At 40.8% G+C, this 21,528-nt stretch overlaps 2 protein-coding genes across 5 annotated transcripts; one reads left to right on the top strand and one right to left on the bottom strand.

The window, feature by feature from the left end:
* Nucleotides 1-179: 179 nt before the first annotated feature.
* On the top strand, nucleotides 180-5,959 carry foxj2 (forkhead box J2). 2 transcript variants are annotated; one of them, XM_042424153.1, is made up of 10 exons: nucleotides 180-420; nucleotides 699-1,045; nucleotides 1,194-1,268; nucleotides 1,399-1,491; nucleotides 2,233-2,379; nucleotides 2,481-2,967; nucleotides 3,302-3,487; nucleotides 3,612-3,713; nucleotides 4,723-5,064; nucleotides 5,241-5,959. In XM_042424153.1, the coding sequence occupies exons 2-10, from the start codon at nucleotides 725-727 to the stop codon at nucleotides 5,351-5,353; spliced, it is 1,866 nt and encodes a 621-aa protein (XP_042280087.1). In that variant the 5' UTR covers nucleotides 180-420; nucleotides 699-724; the 3' UTR covers nucleotides 5,354-5,959. The 2 variants fall into 2 exon arrangements, with proteins under 2 accessions (XP_042280087.1, XP_042280089.1); XM_042424155.1 differs by lacking the exon at nucleotides 3,612-3,713.
* A 501-nt stretch (nucleotides 5,960-6,460) lies between these two features.
* Nucleotides 6,461-19,913, bottom strand: epn1a (epsin 1a). Of its 3 annotated transcripts, none has more exons than XM_042424150.1 (13): nucleotides 19,807-19,913; nucleotides 15,426-15,586; nucleotides 14,978-15,079; nucleotides 14,437-14,595; nucleotides 13,797-13,925; nucleotides 13,309-13,429; nucleotides 13,032-13,189; nucleotides 12,768-12,839; nucleotides 11,139-11,222; nucleotides 9,788-10,097; nucleotides 8,974-9,138; nucleotides 8,490-8,732; nucleotides 6,461-7,730 (listed from the first exon to the last, which is right to left on the bottom strand). In XM_042424150.1, the coding sequence occupies exons 3-13, from the start codon at nucleotides 15,044-15,046 to the stop codon at nucleotides 7,264-7,266; spliced, it is 1,977 nt and encodes a 658-aa protein (XP_042280084.1). In that variant the 5' UTR covers nucleotides 15,047-15,079; nucleotides 15,426-15,586; nucleotides 19,807-19,913; the 3' UTR covers nucleotides 6,461-7,263. The 3 variants fall into 3 exon arrangements, with proteins under 3 accessions (XP_042280084.1, XP_042280085.1, XP_042280086.1); XM_042424151.1 differs by lacking the exon at nucleotides 19,807-19,913 and adding an exon at nucleotides 19,251-19,793; XM_042424152.1 differs by lacking the exon at nucleotides 12,768-12,839.
* Nucleotides 19,914-21,528: the final 1,615 nt, after the last annotated feature.

Genomic DNA, 21,528 nt, shown 5'->3' with positions numbered 1-21,528 from the left:
GAGGTGAAACGTATCATTTCTTCCTCTTCCCTGATACCCTGATAGGCCCACAGCTGCAGAAACTTCTACTTCAAACAGTGACAAGCTGGAGAGGTGGGACCGGCCCACAAGAGGCGGGAGCAAAGAGTGATGTCACCAAGGGGGAGGAGTGGGTGACGTCATTCATGTACAGACAGAAAGGGAAGGGATAGGAGAGAGGGAGGGAGAGAGAAAAAGGAAGCTCTCCGATAAGTTTTTGTGTATTTCTCCAAAGTTACACAAACCAAAGGTATGATTGGAGGACTTCTGAGGATCGACATGCTGAAGCGAGAGATCTGAAGGGGAGGACGGACACCAGTTTGTTAGCAGTTGTGCACAACTGATGACCACATAAAATATTAACAGTTTGTAAGGCCTTGGGCCTCGAGTAACTGTAGAGAGGTAAGCAAGTCACTCTTCTTCCTCAGAAATTACAAAGTATAGGGAGCATTGGCACATTCAAATGCAGGCATATTCTTGAAACGTGTTGTCTTTTCTTGTGTCTGAACCAACTGGTTTGTAATTGATGCTGGGTGGAAGTACAGGAACAGAACGGTTGACAGTTTTACATTACAGGCAGAGGGGAATCTACTGTGGCATTTCTCAGTGTTTGTTACAGTGTTTTAAGTAAAGAGAAAGTAAAAACTAACAATCCAGTGCTTTCTAATCTGATGCCCCAGATCCTGGACAGATAGAAAAAGAGACAATGTCTTCTGACTTGGACTCCAGTCTCACCAGCATAGACTGGCTGCCCCAGCTGGGAATCAGCAGCCTGCGCTCGGGTAAAGAGAGAGGAGGAGGGGAGAGGGACAAGAAGAAAGACAGAGGGAGGGAGAGGGGAGACTTCATACCCCTTGTGCCGGACCCCTCCTCTGCTAACTGTAAAGGGAAACCCCCTCACAGCTACGCCACTCTCATTGCCATGGCAATAGCAGCTGCACCTGAGAGGAAGTTGAGTCTGAATGACATCTACACCTGGATCAGTGACACTTTTCCTTATTACAGCCGAGCAGGCCGTGGATGGAAGGTAAGCCTGAATAGTATTAACCATGCTACTCAAGTATGAATTTGTTAAAAGTGATTTTAATATTATTTGCATCACCAACTAGTACGGAAAGAGTGCTGCTGTCTTATTGGCTGACTTATATCATCATATAACTTTGTGTCATTAACAGAACTCCATTCGGCATAATCTGTCCCTTAATAAATGCTTCAGGAAAGTCCCTCGGCCGCAGAATGACCCTGGCAAGGTGAAACTGTTTTTTTGTTTACGAGGATGTTAGCATATAAGCACTTTAGTCAGAGTTTACATCATGTGAGATGGATAGATGATCAGTTAAACGCATGTGAAGCTGAGACCCTGATGTACTGTATATCTAGGGTTCCTATTGGACAATGGATGGACCTGCAGAGGTCAATCAAGTGAGGGCACCCAAACGTCCCTATCCAGAAGAGGAAGAGGAGAGGCTGGATGTATGTCACGCACTCACTCGTTACCATCAAACCTACACTGTCAAAATGCCAAATAGTAACAGGTGTAAACAAACTACATATAGTACAAGAAATGTAGTGTTTTCATTTAGAGAGACATCAGAATTTACACTTAATTGTACTTTTTACTGCACTAAATTTATCTGACAGTGGTGATTGCTAATTACTTGTACCACTTTTACATGAGATACGTTAGTACATTTTATCTTTAATACTTATTTACCTAAAAGAGGTCAGTTTACCCAAATTACAAAAAAAACAACAACAACCACAAAACAAAACATATTTTGTCATTTACAATATATAATATACAGTATCTGTCTCTGAGATTTCACATGGGAATTGAATTCCATTTGTGGTGTTCACAGCATTGCAATAATAAAAAAAAATTTGATTGACTTGATTTTAAAGAAACAACGTCTCTCTTACTCTGGATAATCCACAGAATATGCTCTCAAAAGCAAATAGTCCCTATAAAAACATGATAGCATGATGTGTGGGATATTTGCCATTCGCTTTTGTTGAACTGGAATGTGAAATCTGAGAAATGGGTATCTCAAAAAACTGGAAAAACAAACAAAAGCTATCTGCATATCTGAATGTAATCATTAGAGTGAACTGACCCTTTAATGTGGGACTTTTGAGAAGTGTTTGTACATTTGCTATTGCCACTTTTATCTCGACAATTATTTAATTACTTTTTCCAACATTGCCCTGTTACAGGTTCCACGAGCACCAGAGAGAGAGCCCTCCCCTCATCACCCACAACCAACCCCCCACACAGACCACCAGCTTCTTAAGGCAGAGCCACTGGGTGCCATCCAGCAACAATCGCCCCATCCTGCCTCCCTCTCTCCTCCTCCATGCAAGGTGAAGTCACTTCCTCCCCCTTTTCCCCCCTCACAGCCTAGTTTTCTGAGCATTTTTTAAAAACAGCACCTTATATAACATCCTGTCTTTTCTCTTCACAGCAACAGTCCCCCTACATGCCATCTCCCGTCTCCAGTCTCACTGTCCCTCATCCGTCTGTCTCTCCTGCAGCGGGGCTCCCACCTGCTGCCTCAATGTCTTCCATCAACTCTTTCCCTCCTCCACATCCACCAGGCCCCGTTTTTTCCAACCCCACTGTCTCTGCTACACCTCTGCCTGTTATCAATATTTCTACAGATGACACTCTGTCCTTTCCTACTAATTCAAGGCACGAATCTGTTTCCACTTTCTCCGGTGCTTCGAACTCTGTGCCGGTGCCTGTTTGCACCGTGTCGGGACACACTCACTCCTCTGTATCTGTTGCCCTTCCCTCTGCCGTCCCCTCATCTATCACTGCCCCTCCTGTCTCATTAAACTCCTTTGCTGATCTCCCGCTCCGTTTCACCTTTGATGAGCTGAACTTGCCAGACTTGTACGCATCTTTCAAGTCTCTAGTTAAGACTATGCGGGAGAGAGGGGGCTCACAGTGTAAGTACTGAGTGGATTCAAAGGATGGGTTCACAATTTTTCAAGTCTGTCATCAAGAGTCATATAGATAGATAGATAAATAGATAAACAAGGACTGTGGATTTTGTCCCCCATCATTTGAAAGCGCATTTGAGGGGGATCTTTTAACAGCCAGTATGAACAGTATAAATGATTACAGCGAGGAAAACCTGTTGCAATGTTTATTTGGGCACCTTGCTGTTGTTTTAAGACAGACTTGAAAAATTGTGAAACTATCCTTTAAGTGTATTTTGTGTGCATTAAGTATTCTTTATAGATGCAAACATCTTAAATGAGTAACGTCTTTTCTTTTTAGCGGATGTTGCTCCCCTGGCTGTGCCGAGCAGCGACATTACCCCACTCCACACTCCAACTCTGCTGCCAATGTCTCCTCACCCTGCAGCTGCACCACCTGCAACTGCACCGCCTGCAACTGCACCGCCTGCAACTGCACCACCAGCGGCTGCACACCCTCCTGATACAGACCGTCTTTCGCAGTGCAGTGAGTCTCATGTTATCTTCTCATAAACAAATGTGCTTGAATTGTATTCAAACCAGCAACATAACACAGGAAAGTTCAATGTTAAATGTAAAATCTAATGTTACCTTCCTCCCACTCACCTTAGCGGTGCCAGCTGACTGGTTCAGTAATCCAGATTCTCTGAAGGAGAGCTTCCGCATCGCCAGCAATCTAGACTGGGCAAACATAGACCTCACTGGTCACCCAGGTCTGTGCTGTTTACAACAGTCTTGTTTAAAGGATCAGTTCACCTAAATGACAAATAAACAATAATTTTCTCACTTATCTCTCGGGATAGTTTGGGTTTCATCTGCTGAAGTTTTGATCTGCTGGAGGTGAACAGACTTTCATTTGTGGTTCCCAAAACATTGAGAAATTACATTTAAGAAATTCAGTAGCAATGTGTCATTCAACACTATATCCTGGATAATCTGCAGATCATTGTGTAAACAGAAAATTAATTGGCAACTATTTTGATAATAAATAAATCATTATTATATTACATAAATCATAAATCATTTCATTTTCCCCAAGTAAAAAAACAAACACTTTCTGGTTCTAGCTTCTCAAATGTGAATTTGTTTCACTTTTCTTTGTTATATCTGATAATAAAAGAATGTCTTTGGGTTTTGAATTGACAGTCAGATAAAGAAAATATTTTAAATGTCAACTTGAGCTCTGGAAAACTATTTTGGGCATTTTTTTTTCATAGCCAACTATCGCTCAACAACGAAAATAAGCTGCAGCTCTAATGAGGACACTGTTTATAAAATGACTTGCTGTCAAATTTGTTTAATGTCAGTTTTTTAATGCTGTGACTTCTACAAATGAAATTTCATTCACCTTCATTGCATTGAGGTGAAGGAAGAAATCTCAGAGACAAACATCTCAAAACCTAGTCGAACAAAACCCAAACTATCTGCAGACTACAGATAAGAGTAAAATACATTTTTTTGTCATTTAGGTGAACTGACTCTTTAAGATGTTTGTCTTTTACACCTACTGTAACAGCTTCTATTAACATTTTACCAGCCAGAATGTATAGTTGGTGGCAGCTAATGAGACTTTTTGGGTAATCTGTATTTTTTTAAGTTTTACTACGGGCTTTGGCTCCCATGATAACTTTTTTCTAAAAGGCCACAGAACATTATGGACTGAAAACCTTCATGCAGTGATGTGCCAACCTTTGAAACATTTCTCTTATTTTCTGTTGCCAGACCTGCTGGAGAGCATGCGTCAGGCGGAGCTGTGTGACTGGGCACTGGACCCGGCACTCTTTACTTCCCTCTGTGATTCTCTGAACCGCTTCTTCACTCAAAGGGGCATGATCAATTCTGGGAATAACTCCCCGCTGGCCCTCGGCATCCCTCACTCCTTACAGGTCCCACCATTCTCCTCCAATCCACCTCCTACTCTCGCCAGCCTCACCCACCCCTCGCCCCTCCCCTACTCTCCCACAGTACCCCCAGCCAATGGAGCACAGCTGCCTCGGAGGGCTCTGCATATGCAGGGACACAGCCTCCAGAGACCCCAGATGACACAGCATGCAAACACAGCCGGTAAGTAATTTAGTGGAAGGCTCTTCTTGAGTTTCTATGCTGTTTCTTAAAATAGTAAATGCATGACCGTTATAAAGCAGAAGTTATTTAAAAAAGAAAGAAATCCTTTTCAATATTGCCTCACTTCCTTTTAATTGTTCACTGAATTTATCCATGTTTTTCTCTTTGTGTCTCAGCTGGGATCCAGCCTCAGACTATGGCACCACGACACCGTCCCCCATTAAAGAGTCTCCACAGCAACAGCGAGGAGATCCAGGACGACTTTGACTGGGATTCTCTACTCGCTTGACCCCCTCTCGCTGTCTGTTGGAGAAAAGACAACAGAACTTCTCAGAGAAATGTGACTCTTCACAGCCGTCTACACTAAACTCTATGCAGAGGCTGCCTCACTGTCGTGCATCTTGAAGCTTCTCTGACAGCAAGTTTGGGATCAAGTTTGTCGCATATGACTGAACATTGTATTCTGAGGTTAAACATTTTTTTTATCACCTTCATTCAAATTCATATGCTGTAATCGCTTTTGTTTTGCTTATATTCTGCAGGTAATTGGCAGGGTGATGTTTTCTGTTGGATTGTAGATTTATAAACTTGTTCACCAAAGAAAATAAAAATGTAAATTTATTCTCGTCACATTATTGTACTCAGTAAAGATTTCATATACGGGCAGCATGAAACAAGCCAAACACACATCCTGTGTTTTTTTTTGTTTGTTTTTTTTTTTTATTTCATAAATTTCTTTAATTTTTTTCCATTTTACTTTTCAAATGTGAATGTTCACAGTCAACACCACACAAAGTTCAACCTTACCCGATAAAAGAGATTTTTTCTTGTTGATATAAAATAACAATAAATTCATCAAACTAAATTAAAAGAACAGCATGGAGCATGTCATCAAGTCCCTGTTTTTTTTTCTTCTTCTTTCATTCATTGAAATATTGTCTTTTTTTTTTTTTAAAAGAAGCATCAGTAGCTCTCCCTCCCACGCAGGAAAGAGGGATGAAACACAAGGACAGTGGTGCTCTGGGAGACCTGTTCACCAGGGATCCCGTATGAAAAGTGTGATTGGAAAAAATCTAATGCTTCTGATTAACAAAAAAAAAAAAAAAGTGTGAAATAAGATTGGCAGAAAAATGTGTGACCCTTATAATACCTCATTTGAAATCCCAACATTACATAGTATTAATACAAGTGACAATTTTGAAAAACAAAAATAATGGATGTCATTTCTTCCTTTCTGAGTCACTGAAATAAGATCGAACGCAGGAAAAATGGAGACAGATTGATACATATACACAGAAACAGGCGTTTGCACTATTCCATACTTGCACACTCACAAATGAGCATTCAAAACCTCGTTCACACGTTGCTACACACACACATTCATTCCATCATTTTCCCCCCCATGTCAGAGCTCTCTTTATTTTCTACAATAAATCAGGAAGAAAAAAAAATAAGCATTTGATTTAAATGGCATCGTCGTGTTTGATTTTCCTTGTTTATTTGTTCCCAAAAATTGGAAAAAAATAATAAATTACATTTAACATTAAATTATATTAAAAGTGAAATAGTTGAAACAATTTGACCACATTGTGCCTGAAATGTTTATGCAGGTGTTTCAGTCCATCTCTCAGTCTGGAGTTCGTTAAAAATCATCCTTCATGCACTCGTTTCATTTCAGTGATTCAGTGTTTGTCTTCATTCTAGAAGGAGGAAAGAGGAAGTGGCAGGTGCGACAGTTTCTCTGCTCAGTTTGTTAGTGGCTATTTCCCCTCTCCCTCCATCTTTCTCTCAGTGCAGTAATATTAGAATATAGTAGAGTGACACTTCTGAAAATGCCTCCTGCTCTCACAGACTTACCTTCATCTCAGACAGGACTGAAAAAAAACACAACATGAAGAACGATACAGAACGAAACAGGATTAAAACAAAATAAATAGATCTCTATTTCCCAACCAAAAACATCCCATACTGAAATGAAAGGAACTAAATGTGGAAAAATTACTATGAAATGAAATAATGTAATGTTTTTGAAGGAAAAGATAAACATAATTTTTGATTTTTTGTTTTTTTTCTTTAAATATAGAGATGTAGACATTTTTTTCTTTTTGGACACAAACTGTGTTGAAGGGGGATGAATAAAGGGGGCAGCAGGTTTGACAGGAGGTGGAAACAGGTGAGCGAAGTAGTGGTGACACTTCCTCAAAGAAGAAAAGGATTGGTGCTTGCTCCCGTCGTTCCTCCGCCTCCCACTGGTCCTCCTGCACCCATCACTCCTCCTGTTCCAGTGGACCCACCCAAAATCAGCTGAGGAGGAGCTGCCCCTCCAGGACCCAACATAGTCGAGCCTGGGGGTGCCATAGGCGACAGCCCGCTGTAGGGCATGCCCATGGGGCTGGCCTGCATCATGCCCATGCCAATTCCTGGAGCCCCCATGCCCACACTCATTGGCCCCATGCCCATTCCTGGTGGCACCATGCCCAGCATGGGATTAGGAGGCACAGGACTGGTGCGAAGGCCACTCAGGCCAAGTGATGAGGGCTGAGGTGAGATGGAGGTCATAGGTGGGGCCACACCGAAAGGGTTGGAGGAGGCAGGTGTTGGAGAAACCCCCCTACTGGAAATGGTGCTGCCTGGAGTCACTGCCATGCCAGGAGCAGGAGATGAACCTGAGGGCCACAGAGATGACAACAAAAAGCTCATTACAGATGAGTCTTTTGAGAATATCTAAAGTTTTTTTATTTACACGTTATTCTTTTCTCATTTTTTATGTTTTATTATGTCTTTCTTATTGTCAACAAATCCCATGAAAAGACCAAAACCACCAACATGTCTGTCTCGTCAGTGACCGTAACAGACTCAGTAATTTTCAGCAATGATTTTATACACATTTGGTGCCTTTGTCAGTATTAACAGTATCGTGTACGTGAGATTAACTCCAAATAACCTGCAGTGCACACGTTCATTATAATAAAGGGAAATATCAATCAGAGTAACAGTTTGGCTCATTGATGGGTTTTTAATAGTTTGTGGACAACAATGGAGAATTATGGCAAAAACAAATTATATATCAGGCTTTGGCTACAGAGGAGATTCTTGTTAGTAGGACCAATTCCTTGTTGATTTTAGCGTTTGAGTATTGAGATTTGTTGACAATCAGAAAAGTATAAAATATTGCCAACCTTTTATCCTTTAACAGAATAGTCTTTTCAGCATCTGCATTTTTAATTATTATCGAATTTGACTGTGAATACGAATATTGCTGATATTGACATCATAAATTGTATACTTTATGTGAACCTACATGGCTCTGCCTGAAACAAGACTGATCTCACCTTTCCGTCGACAAAAGTAAAGCTGAACTTAAAATTTGTGGTTACTTCTCGTCTCTCAGATTAGACCTCGTTAACACGATCGCTGTAACTAACCTGTGTTCTGGAGGAAGGGGTTGTGCGCTGATGAAGAGGAGATGGAAGGAGGCGGCGGCTGTTTGGGTTTCGGTTTAGATGACACCAAGGAATCAAGATCAACCAGTGCTGCATTGGGGCCGAGGAAGGATTCAGGAGTCTTACGAACAGGAAGTGAGGAACCAAGAGACGACAGGTCAAAGGGTACCGGTGAGCCTGTGCTGTCACAGCCTGTTGCTGAGGATCCTCGTCGCTCAGGATCTCCTAAGAGGAGGAAATGAAAGTCAGTCACAGACACTGAATAAAAAATGTTCCCTAATAAACCACGATATAAAACAGCACTACCACACATACTTGGGGAGGATGAAATGTAGGACAAGACAACTGTTCTGTGTGCATGCACTTGAAAAATCTGTATATGTAAACTATGAAAAATCCCCACAAAAAGTGTGCACCTGTACCTCAGTGTTTGTGAGAGTCCGTGTAGCTTTAAGTGTGAATGTACCTGTGCCGTTAGTGTGTTTGGCGGTGCCACTCCAGATGTCGGAGGTGATAGGGTCAGAGGCAGGGACAGGCCCGTCCCTTGCCCAGGGGTCTACTGGCCCCCCCGAAGAGGAAGTGCTGGGAGGCACTGGGGGGCCCCAGGGGTCGGCACTTGGGGGGGTCACAGCTACAGGGGAGGGGAGGAGACGCAGGGGAGGGGAGGGTTAACACAACACATTACAGGTACAGTCCACAATAAGGAGGGAGCAGGAAGCTGGGCTGGGTTCCAACACAGGTGTTTCTCTCCTTGACCTCTGCAATGCCACTAACTGGACAAGTGGGGACGGACAAAAGCAGATTTTCTGTGGCTTTTCGCCATGTTACTTTCACCTATTCGGTATCTGAAGCTCAGTGGAGGTAAAGGAGAGATAACAAGATGCTACCTTACACATTAGAAAGGCACAAAAGGGCAAGAGAAGAGAGAGCTCTGGTTGAGACACAGCCACAGTCAGTCCTGAGTAGAAACAAGAGGATAAAAATCCCTGATTTAGACACAGAAGGAGAATGGATTTAGCATGCCTGCTTTCCTTATTACAAACTGAAAGCATGTGAGTGAATGAGAAGATGAATGACAGCATGGTGACATGACAGAAAATGTAACATGTCTGTTATGTAGACAGGAAATGGAACAGTGTAGTGAAGAGGAGTAAAGGTCGAGAGGTCTTCAGATCCTCTTTCATGCACAGAGCAGGACACGCTTCTCTTTTGATATTCTGTCACGAGGACACTCCCACCGACCTGAGAGGCAACACGTGAGCAGAGTTGTAGCTGCTTACCTGAGCTTCCCCAGGGGTCGACATTGTTAACTTTGTTGGACGTCTCTCCCCAGGGGTCTGGAGGAGGGGCTATTGTGGGTGGGGCTCCCCCACCCCAGGGGTCAGAGCTTGTAGGGGATGTGGGTGATGCTACCCCCCATGGGTCTGTGGAGGTTGCGCCCCACGGGCCGGAGGCAGGGGCAGGAGCAGGAGCAGGAGCAGGAACTGTGGGTGGAGGGGAGGGGCCGGCAGAGCCAACAGTGGCAGCAGCAGCAGCACCAGCAGCAGGGGCCCCCCAGGGGTCCACGGCACTCAGCTCCATCAGAGCGCTCTGAATGAGACAATATATCATAGATTATAACATACAGCTGACAAATCTGAGGACACAATCTGCACATATGCTGAGGTTAGCCTATGTATAAAGAGGAAATGCATAAAATTGAGAAGGAGGAAATGGAAAGAAAAACAGACCAACTGACAGTCAGAATAAAACATCAAAGCAATCAATCAGTTCTTAGTTCCTTGTTTGTGCAATGTTGTGTAACTTGATAAAAATGACAAAAAATACTGTAGATTTTTAACCAGAACATTTTTAAATAATTGTCCATCCTTGATAAATGACAACTGTGAGTTGCTGTGACATAACCTGGTGTTTACATTCACTTACACTCCATTTGTGGCTTAAAGGCAACCTGTGTGCATCACAGAGACACAGTTTCTGTAGAAACTTCAGGCACTCGATCAAGGCTGAATTAAGCTAGCAAGTTCAGCATGCCAATTACTACCAATAATCAATAAATAAACTATAAACTATCCAATAACTTCTCAGCGTAAAATGTTAATTACATCTGTAACTATCAAACATAAGCTACAAGGAGTTTCCTACAGTATTCATGAACATGATCAATGTATCCTAAATTCTAAACTCTCACACAACTGATGAGCTACATCAAATGTATATTTGACTTGTCTGGCCTGATAGACAAATATGAATCCAAGGAAAGTGGATTTGGACACACAATTTTGAACAGGTTTTTTACATGGGGAGGAGTCGTAATGCAATAATTATCAGAAACTCTGATGTGAAAAGTGACTTGTCTGTTCCAAATTAGCCAGATCAGTAATTTGTATGGTCGGTGCACTCCTACTCCAACAAAGATTCAGCATTTGGTTTATTCCACTGAACATGCTGTCCTTATTAACTTACTTATTACCACTAATAATTTCAACTTTTTAATGATTAATTTTCAAATTCGTGGCTGATTTCATTAAATAGATTTAAATAACAGCTAACACAATACTCAAGTGCACATGCACATAAAGAGAATTGAGACAGTGATAAATTATCTATATAGACAGATTTTACACACACCTCCTCTGGCTTCAGCTTCTCCCTCTTGCTCTCCTCGATGGCCATCTGCAGTCTCAGGTCATCACCTCTGCGCAGCCGCTCCTCCTGCCAATCACACACACTATGATGTCAGCAACATGAGACACACAACCTTGGGAAGCACACCAAAGGCACAGATTCAGGATCAGTTTACAATTCCACAACTGAAGTCTGAATCAGTGGTGTTGGTGACTGAAAACCTGACCTTTAATTGTTATCTACAGTCAATCAGATAATTAAGGCAAATCGATCAGTTTCCCCCACTGCTTGCGAGAATTTGAAATTTTGTCTGATTCCCACAGTGCTTCTGCAAAAACAATGCTTGTATCTTTTAAAGCACTTTCTAGAAAATAAGCTAATTCAGAACTGCTGTCACAAGGCTACCTAAAATAAAAAAGAAAGAACTGTAGAACTGATGCTGCAGGATGTCTTAGACATGGATGGGATGTGACTCTCCAACATAAACAGAATACTGAGGTTTAAATTCGGTTTCAACAAACAGCAGCACTTTAGAGGCGTGGTACAGCTGTAAAAGCAGCTGTGGTTGGTGTGCTTGCTGACACATGTTGTCATTATGAATACTCCATGGAAACTGCTGGTATTTATCTGTTTGTGGTGCTCGTTATTTACTTGCTCACAACGCCGTGCGTATTTTAGCTGAGTGCAGTGGAGCTTCATCTAACCCACCTGGAGCACAGCAAGTCACAGTAAAAAAAAAAAAAAAAAAAAAAAAAGGAAGGAAATGTACCAGGCTTTATTGAACCATTACCCACCAATCTTAAAAAACGCCTTGATCAGCGCTAATACAGATCTTGTATTCAATCAACTCAGGACACCCCTACCTAATGTCACCTTTTATCATACCTCACTGTGAAGAAGACTGACTGTCAAAAGCACAACACTGACTAATGCCTCAGGAAACCAGCAGTTTCTGCTAGAGAACAGCCTTATGTCTGAGTCAGTCAAAATAACAGCATTATGCTTTAAAAACCCTGCATTAGTTTATAAACTAAACCAGTCAAGTGACAGAGCAGGTTCAGGAATCCAACCACTCCCACAGTAGTTAAGTTTTGCACTCAGTGAACACAGTACAAAGAAGTAACAACAGGAGATTGGTAAACAGTAAAGAAAAGGGCATATTTCAAATAAAGACTACAGTTAAATGCATGCTGTCAGAAAGGATATCAGATTGGAAAGAATAAGAATAAAATCACTAAGTGTTAAATTCAGTCAATTATGATTAATATTTGCCAAGGCCATGCAAATTCAACAATTCAATTATAGTTGATCAGTTTCTTGGGTGCTCACTTTTGTGCATTTTTAATACATCTTGACAAGGATTTGAAAAGCACCTACGTAGTGCACTTTATTTTAGTGTAAGCACTACAAATGAATGTACCACTGTGCAGCAAATGAAATTATCTCAGCAGTATTACTGCAGTCTGATGCAAATTTGTTTCTCAAGGAAAATGACACATGACAAATATGAACATAAATTCATCTTCTTGATTGATCAATAGTTGATGTGTGTTTGAGAAATTCCAATTGACAGACAGACAGATAGTTAATGACTGGCTGGCCAGTCAGCTGGGCACACTCTCTGCCCCTGACCTTTTGGAGCATCTCTTTGCTGAGTGTGATTGCATAGCGAAGCTCAGCGTCCTCCAGAGGGTCCTCGCTTGTCTGGAGGGGGGGGGGGGGTTACATGGTGAGAGCAAAGCTAGGTGTATGTATTGAATAATATCAGTAATATCCCTCTGTGTACAAAGGTGCTGCAACAGATTTAAACTGCAAAGTTAGATACAGTTATACTCCTGCAGTTAGTAGTCATATAACTGTGCATTAGCCTCCCTCCAGTAGGCGGCTCTGTGTTACCTGCTCTGCCTCTTCTTTACTCATGGCCAAAGCCAGCTGGAGCTGCAGGTCCTCTTCTCCAGAGCTCTGTGGCCAGGCCTGCTCGGGGTCTGCCCCTCCAGAGTGAGAGCCCACTGACAGGCTGCCCCCCAGGCTGGGTGCCGAGGGAGCTGAGGAGGCTGGGACAGAAACAAATATGCACAGATGAGAGTCAGTCTCAGGTTATTAACTAATCAGAGCTTCATGCTGTGAGCCAAAACTCCATCAGTTTGAACACTGGTTAAAGCAGCCATCTCACCACTGGAGGTCTGTGCCATCTTCTCTTTGGTTTTGAGGGCGTGGATCCTCTCCTCTCTTAGTCTCTCTTCATCTTTCAGCAGTGTCACTAGCTGTTTGGCTTTCTCTCGCACATTCACCCCCTGGAAAAATACAAGTACAAGCACACAATGACATGCTGAAAATCAGTATAACACTTTTAATGTTAAATACTACAAAAATGGCCATAAATTTAATTACTAATAAAGTTTGTTACACTGCACCACTGATTGTTGGTGTAACGACTTGTAAACTTAGCACGGTTTCAGCTATCACCATCCCATAAAACACTTTTACAACTGGCTTTGTAAGTTTGCACAAGAGGTTGGAAACACTTTGTGGAATGCAAGCACACATCAAACAAGCCTCTTGTGGTTCATTCAAGGACATTTTACAAAGGTGGACCTTACTCACTAATCACTTTAACTTTCGTGTCTATACAGCTCTGTGGGAAGGGGTGTGTTTGTGTACCTGGTCCTTTCCGTCCCTGTCTATGTACTGGAAATCCTTGAGGGTCTGGACTGCGTATATGTTCTCTCGGCACTGTTGGGCAACACGTTCTGAACCCGTCTTGATCAGATACTCCATAAGAGTCATTGCCTGGTGAGAATATGAAACAAAACCAATCACCAACTATGGAAAAGTTCAACCTCTTACTGAGGTAATATAAGTGACCCCATTAAAGCAGTAAACAAGGTCTAATCATTCTTTATTAGCTCCTACATCCATTCACACCCAATGTGAATGGATGTAGGAGCTAATTCAAACCCAATTTTTTTAAGCAAAAATTACAAAAATAAGCTTCTTAAATGTGATGATTTAATGCTTTTCTTTGTTGAATATGATGGTTAACTGGATATCTTTGTTAGTAAGACAACTTGGTTTCAACTTATCAAGAAAATTATCAGTAGATTAATCAATAATTAAAAATAATCATTAGCTGCAGCCCTAATACAAACAGTTACATAGTCTCACAAAATTACAATGTGAGAATTCAAAAACTCTAATTACTACATAAACAGAAAGATTACATAAAAAAATATACAGTACAGTACACTGTATTAATTATGTATCGCAACAATATTTATTGTGATATATTGCCACAACGAACCTTGTACACATGTCTCCAGTTCTTGCCGTGGTCATTGAGGCGCTTCCACACCATGCTCATGATTTCTGAGAAAGCCACAACATTGTAGGTCAGATCAGCTATCTCTGACATCAGAGAGCTGCTGGGGCCCCATGGGTCATTGGACGTCGCCTCTCTAACCTGAACAACAATAAAAAAACACAGCAAGGGACAAACTTCAGTTAACCACTACCCAAACTGTCTGTGATAAGGATCATTTTGATCCATTACTTTGTTACTTTTTTACTGTTCTGAGTAACAATGCAAACTGTATCAGCACACAAGACGGAGAGACGTAAAATAATGAATGGACTATATGATCAGATTAGCTCATATTGTGTGCAATGAGAGGAAAGAGTGAGGAGGTTGCTATAAAAAAAATATTAGATTATCAGCTGTGACATAATGTCATCTGTGCTACAGAGACAAATGGGCTACACTTAAATCGTGGACACGCAGGGGGATGTGGGTGTAAACGTGAGAGGAGAAGAAGAAAAGCCAGATAAGCAGAGAGACACACAACCTTGATTTCAGCCTCTGAATAGTTGTGGACGATGTTCTTTACTTGTCGCCGTAGCGATGAGGTCGACATGGCAACCGGCGGGCCTTCGAGTTCTGTTGCAATCTGAGTAGCAGATGGAGAAGACGGGTTGTAAAACATAGTTTATCACACGATACAAAAACAAACTACTTACTGGGCAAAGGACATTGATATTTCCAACATGGACAAATTTATAAGACTTGGTTAATACTAACAAAAGAAAAGAGCACAAGAAGGATAAAGAGTGAAAAGGAAAAACAAAGAAACGAGAAGACTGGAGGAGATGTAGGCGAGCATAAGAGTGAGTGAAAAAGAGTGTGGGACCTTGAATAGAACAATCAGTGTGAAAGATGGTGGTTATACCAGATATCAATCTTAAATCATGTGGCCACTTGTATCAGCGAAGGTAGAAAGACGGCGTCATGCACACCTGTTACACAAGAATGATGCAGAATAAGGGTCTCTCCTTTCGTTGTCCGTTGGTTTTTCTATCTCGTGCGCCACTCATTCACGGACTGCTGTGTCTCAGTTTGTCTTTTTCTTCCCGTGGCAACATTGGGTCCCAAAACCACAGGCACAGGGAGATGAAAACTACGGAGCAAGATTGAGATCAACATTAAAAATGAATGCATAGTCATTTAGAGGTTACAGCTGAACAAACATACAAGAACAAGCAACAAGCTCCAAAGTAACCATAATAAAATAAGAACAAAGCAGATATTCAGCAAGAAAATCACATGATTTGTGGCTGATCCACAAATGGTTGATAGTCAGAGATAGAACATATTTGTTATAAGCTTTATCTTACTTATTAAAGTCAAGGTTCTTCGACTTTTAATTCTGTGAGAATAGAAAATGAAGGCATTTAATTAGGTGGTACGAACAGACTATTCCTGAACCAACACAGGCCACAGGGGGAAATTAAAAGCCTCTTGCATTGCTCGTCATACTTTAACAGACTCAGAAAATAATTTAATTTGACAAATCTAAATTGTAGCAGTGGGTTTTACATTAGCTGAGCTGGACTGTGCCAAGCGTCTTGGGAATAAGAAACTTCAAGTCCAGATTTTACCATCATTTACCAACTTGTGGGCCATTCAATACCTATGTTCACATTTTCAAAACGTCCAAGCTACATCAACTGTATCATCACTGTAAACTATGTAACATTAGCGCCAATTAACAGAAATATAATTTTTAAAGCCATTCTTACATGCGCTCTGCTGCTCATCACATAAAACATCATCATTCTTTAATATACCTCATCCTTAAATTGATACTATAAATGATCATCCTGAACATGTGGTGTTCAGGTGGATCAAGAGTTTACCAAGTCTGAGTTCCAAAAACAACGAAAACGTGATGAATGACAGTCTTTTTTTTGTGACAGAGGTCATAAGAGTATGGCAAGACTTTTTAAAGCTAACAGATGGGCCACAAATATGCAAATGTGAACTCAATAAAGCGCCGTGGGCAAGGGCACCTCAGAATATAGTTACTCTGCTTCAAGTTATAAAACCTTGAAGCAATTGGGCTGCAATAGAGAAAAAAAGGTTTTACTTCTGTCAACTATTAACATAAGACATGGCTCTGCAGTGAGAATATTATCAGCAAAACGGAATGATTGACAAGCGGGAGAAAAATGTCTGGTGCAACAAATGATTAATTCTACTGTTCCACACTGATGGCAAAGTCTGAATTTGACATAAACATCCTGGCTGTCGCTGGCGTAATGGCATGCGGAGAATGATTTCATGGCACAATATCGAATCCCTCGGTACCTACTGAGCTTTGTTTGTGTCTGATCGCTTACACAGCAGAGCGACACGTTGCTGCTGACCAGATGCATCCTTCCACAGCCACAATCTCCCATTTTTCCCACCTTATAGATGCTACTTCGGTCCGTGTCACAAAGCAACAGAGGGAGGCAAAACAATGAAAACTTTCTGAAACTGGCGTCAGAAGGTAACCAAGTCATCTACAGAACTAATTTTGCTGTCAGTATATTTAAAAGCTCTCCACACATACACCAATCATTATTCAATTATTCCTTTGCCTCTTAAAAACTACACACTCATTAGATCACTGCTTGTGTTTGGACATGGTTTTCTCTTTGGATGCACCAAAGGAAAAGAGAAGGAGTTGGAGAAAGTTCAACAGAGGATATTAAAGATCATCTCCAAACGCAGTACTTGGCGACTCCCTCAGCTGCCTTCTCTTAAGGGAGGAAGTCACAAACTCTTTACTGAGGACGATGATGAATCCATCCCACCCGCTTCACGACCATCTCCCTCCAACCAGGCCAATGAGCACTCACAGCTCTCTCCATTCCTCCGCCTCCAGCAGTACTTCTTGGATACACAACAGTGACAGGGAAGTACAAAGATTGACCTCTGAACCATTTGATAGGCACAAAAATATGAGATTATTTAATTATTTTATGGATTTATTCTTTTTTAGATATGTCAAGAAGAGTGGACTTGAGACTCCTATCTGTGTAACACATTCTTAAATAAGCTGTTCTCAACTATTTAAATTAATCAACTTATTCAAGACAAATACACTGAGGCCATAACTGTCCTGTTTACCTTCAAGTGCTTTAAATCAGCCTGACACATATAGCGTAGCATACATGTTTATAATTGTAGGTCAGACAAATATGAGACCACGTTGCATAACTGACCATGAGGCAACAGTTGCATCAGTCAGTTCAGAGACTCCTGAAGCTCTGTTTCAAAGTTCAGACATGCCAACTAATCTTTGATAAGAGACATGTGTGCATGCCTTTTGTATCTATTGCTGCTCGCTGTCTTGATTATGCTCCACAATCCGTGACACCCTGACCAGAAAAAGTTTATTTACCAATATTATAATTCTGCGGGGAAAAGAAAGCATGCACTTAAAACAAAAGTCAGGTGCCCAAATGAACATTGAAATAGGTTTTTCTTGCCATATTCCTCCTGCTCATACTGGCTATTAAAAGATTCCTTCGTAATGTACTTATAATGTAAATGATGGGGGTCAAAATCAACAAGCCTCCTTTGTAAAAATGTATTTCAAAGTTTATCTGAAGCTAATATGGAGCTTCAGCTGTCTAAATGAGTCAAATCAAGTAGATATCTCTCAATGTTACAGTCTTTTTAGTGCCAAAGTCTCTCTTCTTGTTACTATACTTCCACTGCAGCTCAACAGGGAAACACAAAGAGGGAATTCGGTGCTAAAAAGACTGTAAATGTGTCAGATATCCGCTTGATATGACTAACTCAGACTGCTGAAGCCTCATATAAGCTTCAGATCAACTTTTAAATGCATTTTTGCACAAAATGACTGTGTGAACACACTGTGGATGTTGGCCCCGATCACTTACATTTTAAGCACATTTGAACGGGGTCTTTTAACAGCCAGTATGAACAGGAGGAATGATTACAGCAAGGAAAACCTCCTTCAGTGTCCATCTGGGCACCTGACTGTTGTTTTAAGACACACTTGAAAAATTGTCAACCTATCTTTTAATAACAGAAAGCTTTGCTTACTTAGATCAGCACATAAACAGCTAAGGACACGCTAACAACTGCTGCCATGTGACTGAGTGCCAACAAATCAGTTACACCTAACCTAGGCTATGAAATGTAGCCGATAGGCTCAATAAGTAGCATTTGTGACATCACAACTACTTTGTTGCAAATTGTGTCCCAATATTCAACTTCCACAAGTGTGATGTGGAAACCTGAAACCTCCAGTGCACAAACACAGAGAATCAACATTACAGTGAAGTAGGAGACATCTTGTGTTCATCGTTTAAACTTTTGAAATGAAAAACATTTGCTATAGATTCTGGATTTGTTAATGGAGGAGAAGGAGTAGATGTCATTTTAAAGAATTTAACGAGGTGACTGAACTTTGTTTGTGGAACAACAACATCAGACACACATTATTGTTCCAAGCAGAGTATTTTATACACATCTTAAAACATGTCTGGAGGGGATCTTTAAGTTTACCAATAAGCTGAAGAGTTTCCAGTACACCATAGCTAATGTCTCCTATCACTTGCACACAGTTGGCGTTACACAGCTCCATGGAGAAGTTACCTCCACCCAGTTCACTGAAGACAGATAACGATAACAATCATTACTCAGCCGGACCACTGCAGCTTTTCCCCGTCACACCTTCCAAGTTATCTAACTAACCAGCAACCAGTCAAACTTAACGCTTGGTTGTTGTATGTCTAGACACAGAGTTAATTGGTTACCCTCACCTTATTCAAACAGTGTCATCCACAGCAGCGTAGAAACGAGCACGTCTTTGTCACGGAGTTTGTAAGCACAAAGCAGGTCGACGAGCAGTTAAATAAAGTTGATTGATCCAAAACTAACGGCTGCTGTCGTCTGCTAGCTCAAATTAGCCGCACCAGGGTTTGGATGAAGTCTGGGTGAAGTATAAACAGGCGTATCAAGAAGGTGTAGCTGGGTACGAATGAGCGGACAAACTATCATTCAACAAACGGTGGTGTCCTCATTTCATCAGTGAATCATATACAAACGGACGTTGGTGTTAGCGACCAGCCTGAGTGGTAAAATAAATCACTTGCTGCTGCTGCTGCTGCTGCTGCTGCTAGGAGAGATTAGCTAGCTAGCAGCTAGCTGGTGCTAGTTCGCAACTGGCAACAGGACTGCTAGACTGTACGAGCTTCAACGAGGACACGTCCCGCTTCAGGACAATGCGGAATGTACGCGTTCAAATCACAAGCCAAAATGTCAAAAAAATTGTTGACAACACAGCACAATAAATATCCAAATCAAGTGTGTACTGACCCTGTTGTAGCCTGAATGTACGAGGAGATGGCCGAATTTCCGCTTCCGCTCTCGGCTACAGGAAAGACCGCACCCCCGCAGCTTTGTTTTCCTGGGACGGCACAGTAGTGAATAATTAATATAACTTTTTAACAATGAAAATTAAGAAATAAAAGATACAAATATATACAAAATAACATATTATTAAAGATCCCCTCCAGACATGCTTGAAGATGTTTTTTTAAAATACTACTTCGAATAATAATTCGTGTATAATATGGTTTTTCCACCCAAAAAAAGTTAAATTATCTTGTTAAAATCCTTAAAATTACATATGCAAATATATTTAATTTCATAAGTGTAACTGTTGGACACAAGACGTCTCCTACTTCACTGTAAAGTTCATTCTCAGTGTTTGTGCACGGGAGGCTTCAAGTTTCCACATGTTTAAGTTGAATATTAGACCAGAATTGGCTTCAAAACTAGTTGTGATGTCACTAATCATGCTTGTATGCCCGGCCTTTTAAATCGGATTTTCACTGAGCACAGAGAAACTTTCCACTTTCAGCAGATGAACATGAAAACAGCCTTCTAGTGTCAAAATCTGCACATACAACATTCTGCACAGTGAAGCTCAAACATTCAACTAAAGGAACAAGAAGTTCCTTTAGTGGAGGGGGACTTTAATGTTTATAGCCATCCAAGGAAGGACAGAGACATAACTTTTGATTGGCTGTGTGTAGGGCTCCAATTAAGATCCAATTAATCTGTCACTTATTTTTCTCAATTACTGGATTTGTTATTTGGTCTATAAAATGTTAGAAAATGGTGAAACATGTTAATCACAGTTTCACTGTTTGGCCTTGTCTTTTTTATTGTGGCTATCAAACTTATGTGTCAGTGGTTTTATCGTTCCGCCTTCCCTGACTTCACCTGATTGTTTTATTCTGTTTTCTGGGTTTTAATATTTTATTTATTGTCAGGCTGACTTTTTATGTTGCTCATTTAGAACTTTTATAGCTGTGTTTTTATGTGATTCTATGTGGAGCACTTTGTAGCTTTGTTTTTGACAAGTGCTATATAAATAAATATATTATTGTTTATTGATCTTATTTGTGGATGTTTCTTTTGTTTGTTTTTTGAATTCCTTTTGTCCTTTGGCTGCATTTTGTATTATTTTTTTGTTTGTTTGTATGTTATTGTGTTGTGTGTACAACAAGCTGCTCCAAGCAAATTGCCCCTGGTGGTTAAAGTTGTTTGTATTGTAAGGTGACATCCTCAAATGTCTTGTTTTGGACCAACAGTCCACAACCCAAAGATATTCAGTTTACTGTCACAGAAACCAGAAAATATTCACATTTCAGAAGCTGAAATCAGAGAATTTTGACATGTTTTTCTTAAATGATTTTTCTTAAAAAATGACTCAAAACAATTAATCAATTATCAAAATAGTTGGGGATTAATTTAATAGTTGGCAACTAATCAATTAATCGACTAATCGTTACAGCTCTAGCTGTGTGATTTTTGGCCAAATTAATTAATTGTTCAAATGTCACTGTCATGTAAGGAAAGATTTCAAATCCTCTTTCATGCTCTTGTGTATTTATTTAATGGTTTGTAGCTGTTGATTTATTTATTTTTGTTATTTTTTGCATACTAGTTCCACAGGCCTATCAGGGATCAAATAAACACCTTGACTGGGTTTATAGCTACATCCACATGGAAAGTAACTAAGTACATTTA

The sequence above is a fragment of the Thunnus maccoyii genome, chromosome 10, assembly GCF_910596095.1.
Source record: "Thunnus maccoyii chromosome 10, fThuMac1.1, whole genome shotgun sequence".
NCBI lineage: Eukaryota > Metazoa > Chordata > Actinopteri > Scombriformes > Scombridae > Thunnus > Thunnus maccoyii.
Note: the sequence above shows the minus strand (reverse complement) of the source record. Positions and strands in the feature narration are given on the sequence as shown.

Coding starts and splice junctions, on each gene's coding strand:
- epn1a (XM_042424150.1), bottom strand. CDS start 15,046: ATGTCGACCTCATCGCTACGGCGACAAGTAAAGAACATCGTCCACAAC. Junction 10,098..11,138: donor AGAAGCTGAAGCCAGAGGAG/GTGTGTGTAAAA, acceptor TGTCTCATTCAG/AGCGCTCTGATGGAGCTGAG. Junction 7,731..8,489: donor CCCCTTCCTCCAGAACACAG/GTTAGTTACAGC, acceptor TGTGGCCCTCAG/GTTCATCTCCTGCTCCTGGC.
- foxj2 (XM_042424153.1), top strand. CDS start 725: ATGTCTTCTGACTTGGACTCCAGTCTCACCAGCATAGACTGGCTGCCC. Junction 1,269..1,398: donor CGCAGAATGACCCTGGCAAG/GTGAAACTGTTT, acceptor CTGTATATCTAG/GGTTCCTATTGGACAATGGA. Junction 2,380..2,480: donor TCTCTCCTCCTCCATGCAAG/GTGAAGTCACTT, acceptor TTCTCTTCACAG/CAACAGTCCCCCTACATGCC.